At 42.3% G+C, this 7,930-nt stretch overlaps 1 protein-coding gene across 4 annotated transcripts in view; it reads right to left on the bottom strand.

Moving 5' to 3' along the window:
- Window positions 1–4,600: 4,600 nt before the first annotated feature.
- LCP1 (lymphocyte cytosolic protein 1) overlaps window positions 4,601–7,930 on the bottom strand; it is a 51,782-nt gene continuing 48,452 nt past the window's right edge. For all 4 annotated transcript variants that reach the window (XM_071739502.1, XM_071739521.1, XM_071739512.1 and 1 more), the window contains 2 exons: window positions 7,548–7,672; window positions 4,601–6,089 (listed from right to left, as the gene is read on the bottom strand). In XM_071739502.1, coding sequence (XP_071595603.1) covers window positions 5,957–6,089; window positions 7,548–7,672 — 258 coding nt within the window. In that variant the 3' untranslated portion in view covers window positions 4,601–5,956. The remainder of the gene's footprint in view (window positions 6,090–7,547; window positions 7,673–7,930) is intronic.

Here is a 7,930-nt window from a genome sequence, read left to right as displayed (position 1 = left end):
CCAGGACCACGAGCACTGCAGCCACCTTTCCCTAGTATGGAATGTAATTTGATGGTGCAGCAGGCAGTGGAGGGAGTGCTTGTGGTGAGGGCCTACATCCTTCCTCAGAGATCCTGACTGGTTTTCACTTTTGTGGCTGATTGAGGCTTTCACTGGCATGTTACTTAACCACTGGACTGTTTCACTAGCACCTGAGCAGACACAGGTCTTGAGGAGAAGTCATGGAGAGGTTGATGCTCCTAAGGCTTATCCACCACCTCTCAGATCTGCAGGATGTTCTGCTCCAGGGCTGCAAAACCAAGAGAAGACATCTTACTGAGGGGCTGCTAAGAAGGCATCGCCCCACCTGAGTGCCAAACCAACACGTGCCAACCCAACTGAGGTGTCCAGTTTGCTTTAACTGCAGTGAAGAGCCTGGCAAACTTCATGGTTGCAGTGAAGAGCCTGGCAGGGGGATATTTGTGTTCTGCCTCTGTGAATCAAAGCAGCACCGAGCATGTCAATGACCTCCTAGGAGACTTCCCTGGTGATTTTCTGGGGTTTCTCTCCGTGCTTTGTGTGTTCATAGCCATTCATTGCTGTGTTCCTTTAGATCCTTAACACGTGCACTAAATGAGTGCCTGCCCTGAGGAAGTCAGTGTTTATCTGCATGGCTGGTTGCATAACTTTCTGCCCTTTTCACACATTTCAGGCATATCATTAACTCTGAGCCCATGACCTGTGGGAATTCTGGCTTTTCTTTGGACATTTCTTTGGACCTGTAATAGTAATAGTAGCTTGCACCCTGGGAGTAAGTTAGGTTTTTTGTACGATGCTGTTGACTTTAAAAAGTGATCAAGGTGCAGTAAGTAAATAAGGGGTGATTAAAAATTTGTTAAAAACAACAATTTTACCTCAGAGTTGTGTATCACTTCCTGAGCAACAAATGAACCATCAGGAGGACAACACCCATTTCATCGTGGCAGAAGAGAACTACCACTGGGTATTGGTATATAGCATACATACAAGTATATATAGAATATATATATTGGGATATATAGAATATATAAAATATAGAATCATAGAATGGTTTAGGTTGGAAAGGATCTGAAAAATCCTCTAGTTCCAACCTCTCTGACTTGTCCGAGGATACCTTCAACTAGACCAAATTGCTCAAAGCCCAGTACAACATGAACAAAATGAGAATGTTACTAAGTTATTTTGCTCCTAATTCAGAGTTTGCCTGCACTCAGCTACATAAAATCTATCACCTCACCAGTATGCAGTGTTCCCCTATTTACTGCCTTGCTTCTTGGACAGCTGCTGGGTTCTGAATAAATTTTAACTCTGTCGTTGCTCACCCCTCAGCAGGCAATGAAGCTCAGGCATCCAGTGACCCTGCTCTCTGCTTGCCTGAGAAATATTGGACTTAAAGAGCCTGAGCAGCTTGGAGAAAAATGCTCCCAAATTCTTAACAAGTCCATTCTCTCAGTGACAGAGGAAGCTGCCAAAAGTAGCAGAAGATAGAGAGCTGGAGAGTTCCAGTGGCAACACAACATTTGGGTTTGCAAGAGCAGAGGCACCAGGGTCCATTTTTCCATCAAGATGAAATCAGTGGTAACTGGGTAACTGTTGTAGGACTAGTGCTGCTCATGTGGTTTTTTTGAGCCATCTACCAGAAACACGGTCCTGAAGCAGGACCAGGGTTTCTGAAGCAGGAGCCAGACCAAAGCTGCTGCATGTCCAGGCAGCAATGGACACCAAGACCTGAAGTTTTTGTTCAGGCTGGCAGCAGAAGTAAGCTGCCCTTGGAACCTCAGCTTGGGGTCTTGGTTCAGTTCTATCTCCAGAGGAAGCAGAAACATGACTTTATCTGTCCAAGAGCACAGTATCCAGCCATACTGCTTCCTATTCCCTCTCTAAAGGCAGGAGAGATTCTTTCTATCCAGGATAGATGATTTACAAGAAGGTGTAAAATCCTCATCATGCTCCTAATTATGCTCTAGTACACTATGGGGGGCTATTTCCTTCACAGTCCATCTGGTGATCAGACTGTAGCCTGAAGCACAAGGATTGATTTCCCTCACGTTTTTTTCCTCCTACTTAGTCTAACTGCTGATGCTTTATTTTTATTCATATAAATGTCTCAGCCTTTTTGAAGCCTTGAAAATTATGATTAATTGTGCAATGAAAATCAATAATAGAAATGCTTACAAAGCCAACTTGATTTGGGAGTGAATCCCAAAGACAGCTGCTTTCTCTAAGAGTGATGGGAAAAAGTTGGAGAAAAGCAGCAGCAGAAAATTCCAAATCCTGGTGTTGTTGTTTGCTGTTTAGTGTTTGTCATGGGTTTAACCCCTTCAGAAGCTGCTGGGATATTTCTTACAGGCTGAAAAAAACAAAAAAAACCCAACAAAACAAAACAAAAAGCCAAACAAACAAACAAACAAAAAAACCCAAAAAGAAACCCCCCCCAAAAAAACCCAACAAAACCCAAAACCAACCAACCAACCAAAAAAAACCTCCCAAAAACCAACAACAAAAAAAAAAGCAAAAAAAAAAAAAAAAAAAACAAACCACACCAAAACAAGAATATCTAAATAAATAGAAATGCACTGAAAATTTAAATTTTCATACTCCTGTACCAAGAATATGGTTATTCTCACACCTTTGGGTCCATGACAGCTTTATTTTTCACAGGAGATTATAGAGATAAGGGTGAAAATCTGTTAAGGCATTTCCTATAGTATCACTGCCACCAGCACTTACTCCTTTTACATGCTGACAGTCGCTAGCATTTTGCCTAGGGTTAAATATCCCATTTTTCCTCCCATTTCCCAGAGAACATTTCCGTAGCTCTCGGGTGTCAATCTCTGAAGAGCAGATAGAGGACTGCCACCTCGTGGTTATCTGTCCCTGCTGCACAGGTGCCAGGGCTGGTGGCAGGGCTCAGGGATGCTGTAGAGCTGCAGGTTGGGGTACAGAGAGAGTGACCCAAAATGCAGGGGACTGGGTGGGCTGGGAGATGGCAGGGTGCCTGGCTCCAGTGCTGCGATGCTGAGGAGGAGGGAAAGCAGCCTCCTTCACAAAATATGCTTCAAATAACAGTGTACACCATCTGACCCTCCTCCAGAGCCTGAGCTAGAAGCAGTCTTCCATCTCCAGGGACCCTGAAGTCCTACATCTTGCCTATGGGAAAAGCATGATGTGTAAAACCCTCCTTTCCCTGCCTGCCTCAGCAGGCTCCTCTAAAAATCCTCCCCCCCCTCAGTAAAAAAAAAAAAAAAAAAAAGAAGAGTTACTAAAGGCTGGTGAATGTGAAATGCTGTGTCTAAAAATCCATCCCTCTCTCTTGGGATAGCAAGTACCAGCCTTCATTTGGGACCAAGAAAAATTGTTCCACTCTCCACTTGGTACCAACTTCCATCTGTCATTTAATTCACCTCTCATGTCTACTCCTGAGTCCTGAGACAAGGAACCCAGAGTAGGGCTGACTTCAAGCAGGATTACATGAACCTTTCAGATTTACACTGTCTATCCTGATAAAGGTGGCCTCTCCAGTTTGTGAACATACACATGTGTGTAGCACACAAAAAATACATAGAATCATAACAGCAAAAAGGTTGGAAAATACCTCTAAGATCGTTAAGTCCAACAGTCAACCCAACCCCACCATGCCAACTAAACCATGCCCTGAAGTGCCATGTTTACATGGTTTTTGAATGGGGATGGTGACTCCACCACTTCCCTGGGCAGCCTGTTCCAGTGCCTGAAAACCCTTTCAGTAAATAAATCTTTCCTAATATCCAATCTAAACCTCCCCTGGCACAGTTTGAGTCCATTCCCTCTCATCCTCTCACTGGTTACTTAGAAGAAGAGACTGCTCCCCCGTGGTCATCCCATTGTGTTCACAGTTTCTGCCTGCAGTTTCTTATCCCTGTTTTGCCTCCTGGAATCCCAGGTCAACAACATAAGGGAACAGCACCCACCTCTTCATTGCCACCCCTTTTGTATGGCAACACTGGTTCCTACACCTGGAAGGAAGAAGAGGTGCATAGGGGCCACCCCCTGGTAATTTCTCCTCACTGGGCAATAGCTGGGGCTGATACTCCGTGTCAAGATATTCTCCTCCTCTGCCAGCCCTAGGAAATATTGTGACCAGACAGAATGGTTCTTGGGATGCTGTTTATGAGAGGAAAACAAATGCCAGATAATATTAAGAACAGGACCTGACTTTTAGTACAGAAGTCTAGTGGCACACTTGCATTGCAGGATACACAAAACTCACAAAATTTATGGGTGTATGAGCAAAGAAAGAGGATGACAAGTATTGTGCCAGATGGAGGCAATCATACTGGGTCAGGCTGCAGCTCCAGCCAGCAGTGTCCCATTTTGGACAATGTGTCAGAGTGGCAGGTACAGAAATGACCCAGAAAAATATTCTCCCAGCTTTCTGCAATCTGTGGTTTCAATAGCAATATGGAAAACACATCCTTAACATGCCCACAGTATGTTGGTTTTTTTAAAATCTGTCCCTATTTCAGATATATGATATATATATACCCACTAGCACATGCATTACTAAAAACTAAAAGCAAAAACTAAAAAAAAGACTACACAGTTGGCTCTATAGAACATTTTATTTGGAGACTTCTCATGTCATTGAATATTGTTCTTTCTTAAGGCAGTTCTGAAGGGGCTGGAGGGGAAGGGGGCAGGGAGAGAGGGAGGGAACTGAGACTGTGTCAAGGGGATTGCGTTAAGGCAAAATTCCTTCCTTCTGCATTTCACCTCCACAGAAAGGCCAGAACAGTAAATGACTCGTGCCAAGGAAGAGATTCAGTGCAAATATATCCCACTGACTATCCACAGACAGAGCTAGGCCTTTGACTGAGGCAAATTGACAGCATCTTGTTAGCTGCAAAGCTATGCTGATTCAGCTCCACTGAGGATGCCAGCCTGGGTTCAGGGAAGCATTTTAGTATGTGTTTCATAGGCAAGCATACATGTAAATGCTCTCCTGAATCTGGGCCACAGCCCTTCGAGTGCAAGTCTGTAAAGTTAACAGAAATTAATTTTTATTCACTACATAAATATGTCATCCTGGAACCTTTTAATTCACTTCTTATCTTATTGCTACTAAGTATAGCCTCCGAGTTTCCTTCACATGGTTTCTACCACGTGTTGCAATCTGCTTATATTTCAAGTGTATAGTGACATAAAAATTACGGCATAAAGTTATTCTTTGGAGAGCATTTCTTGCACAGGTTTCAGAGTTTGGGTGTTCTTGGAGGAATGAGTTATGGTATGTTTTTTGCAGTGAGTAGTAATGCACTCTGTGAGTAATGGCACTGATGACAGAGGCATAACTTACAGGGAAAAGTACTGCTCAGCTCACATACCAGCAACACATAGCAGACTCTAAACACTTCTCTCTTCCCAGAAGAATTTCCTAAGAGGATCCTACCATTCCCAAAATATAGTTACTAATACTTGCATTTGATGGGGAAACCCGTTTTGTTATCCCAGGTGCAAACTGAGGGAAAGTATGGCAGAAAATGCTACCAGAAGCATGAAGACATTTTCAGGTCCAGAAGCAGGATATAACATTTTGTAATCCTACAAGCTGTCTGTACCTTCCAAGGCAAAGGTGACCTCTGGCAGAAAACCCTGGTATCCATTAATACAAGGATATGTATCGGCCTCACTATTGAAAACTTACTCAGGAATATGAAATGGATATATCTAGCAAAGTGGAAAATAAGGCAAAGAAATCAAGCACATATTACTGTTCAAAACAAACAAAAAAATTCCTGCATACACGTGGACACACAACTTTTGTATTATCTGGAACCATGTATCACATTCATGCCTTAAAAGCATGAGCACCCTGCGTATTTTCTTGATCGGAGAAGAGCATCCAGTTTGAGGGAATCAAAAGGGCAAATATGGGGCATCAGTGCAAGTCCTTTGTGCTTTAAACTTGCTTCATGCCTCTTCCCATAAGGCAAGCAAACATTGTCATGACCATTTTGGGTTTGACTTCAACCAGGTCTTCTGGAAGGGCATAGACTCTTGCTCCAATTTTTCTCGCCATAGAGATGGCGTATCTGCATTGCAGGAGTGAAAGACACAAAACAAAGAAATAACTTAGTGCAGTAGCATTCATTTCCCCCTTTTAAGAAGTTTTTTAGATGATCAGTACTTCAGTGGGACATTTCTTACTAATTCATCAAGATTAAAACTTTCTATAGGAATGTATGGTACATTCCTTTCTATAAGAATGTATCAGATTAATTAAGAGCTAATTCCAAGTAAAAGGTAGAGTGTGTTCCCTGAAGGTTACAGCACTGATTATTTGCAGCATGGGAGACTGCAGGTCAAAGTCTGGTATGAAATACATAGTCTTCCATCCCCTGAAAGATTATCCTCACAACCAGCCATTCTGGTCTTGTTCCCCCTCAGTCTCTGCAACTCGGTCTTTGCACATAAACAAATCAATGAGGATGGAAAGCAAAAGGGTGATGGTGGTGGAGATCAGTGTTGCTGGAAAGTCAACATTCAGGGATTTCTCTTTTGTTTGACTTATACTTAGAATTTGCAAGCTGACCTTCTCATCTCCCTGCTCAGAGTGCACTGTTGCACAGTTACTGTCTGTTCTACACTATGTCTCTTCTTTCTATTTTTTCATGAAAAAAGATAGAAAATCCCATGTTTTTCCCACTGAATAGCACATAGATTTGTGAAATTCTTCTCAAAATACAGGAAATATGTTGGAGTAGGGAGAAAGGGAGGGGAAAAGAAGAAAACATCATCAGAGGAATGAAGAAATTAAATATATAGAGAAGCACAACTAGGATTGGAAGGAAAGAAAGAGAGCAGATGGTAGGAAAGTTAAGGGAAAAAGAACAGTGGGAAAAGTCTTTCTAAAAATCATGGCTGCTCTGATTGCCATACAGTCACCTTTTTCTCTTTTGTAGTTGCTGCATGGCAAAACAGAAGCTAAACCAATGATCAAACCAGGGGGTCATCCATATCATCCATATAACTCTGAAAGGCAAGGGAGATGCCCTCAGGATTGTCTCTCTGCTAGGAAATGGTTTGCTCTTGGGAAAAAAAAAAATCAATATCCACATCCATAAAACCAGCTTTTCAGGCATGAATCCTGTCCTCCCCCTTCTCTCTTAAATATGCCCTTGTTTCACTTGTATATGACTAAAAAGGTATCACGACCTCTAATCACTGGTTTTGATGGCTCACTGTTGTTGGCATTGTTCCCTGATCTCTGAAAAAAAAAAAATTTAATAAGAAAAAATAGGAGCTTGTGAAGCCAAGTGGCTTTCCTCCCTTCAAGGGAATTATAAAGCAGGAATTATTACATTACACACTTCATTTCCATTGATAGTTTCTTTTACTGCCTAACTTCTAGCCTTCATGCCTCTGACTCGAGGTATTTCTCAGCTCTGAGGCTGTGCCAGATGAGGATGACAGCAGAGCAGTTTTCAAAGACAGAATCAGGCAAGCCTGAGCAGGTAACTTGTGTTAAGTGTCACTTGGCATGAACATACTTAGCATTATTTAGTTTCTCCTCATCATTCAGGTCCTCTGTTTTTAGGAGGTCATATTTGATTGATCCTGGTTGAATGGCATCAATGAGATCCAGGACTGGCATACTGGTGCTGATTTTGCTATCCTGCAGAGATGAAAAATATTATTAGATGCAAGAACAGGATGACAGATCTTCCACAAAGCCAGAGCCTATGCTCAGGAGAAATGGACAGCTCAGTGAAATACCATTTACATCTTCACAAAGGGCTGCTTAGCATCATTTCTCATTTACGGCAGTCTAAGAACTCTTCCAAGTTTTGTTGGTTTTTTTTTCCCCAATGGATAAAACATCACTAAATCAAAAGATAGGGTGCTGGGCTAGTGAATTTTCTTCCTGTGGGGA

The sequence above is a fragment of the Heliangelus exortis genome, chromosome 1, assembly GCF_036169615.1.
Source record: "Heliangelus exortis chromosome 1, bHelExo1.hap1, whole genome shotgun sequence".
NCBI classification, from domain to species: Eukaryota; Metazoa; Chordata; class Aves; order Apodiformes; family Trochilidae; genus Heliangelus; species Heliangelus exortis.
This window is presented reverse-complemented; position numbering and strand designations above follow the sequence as displayed.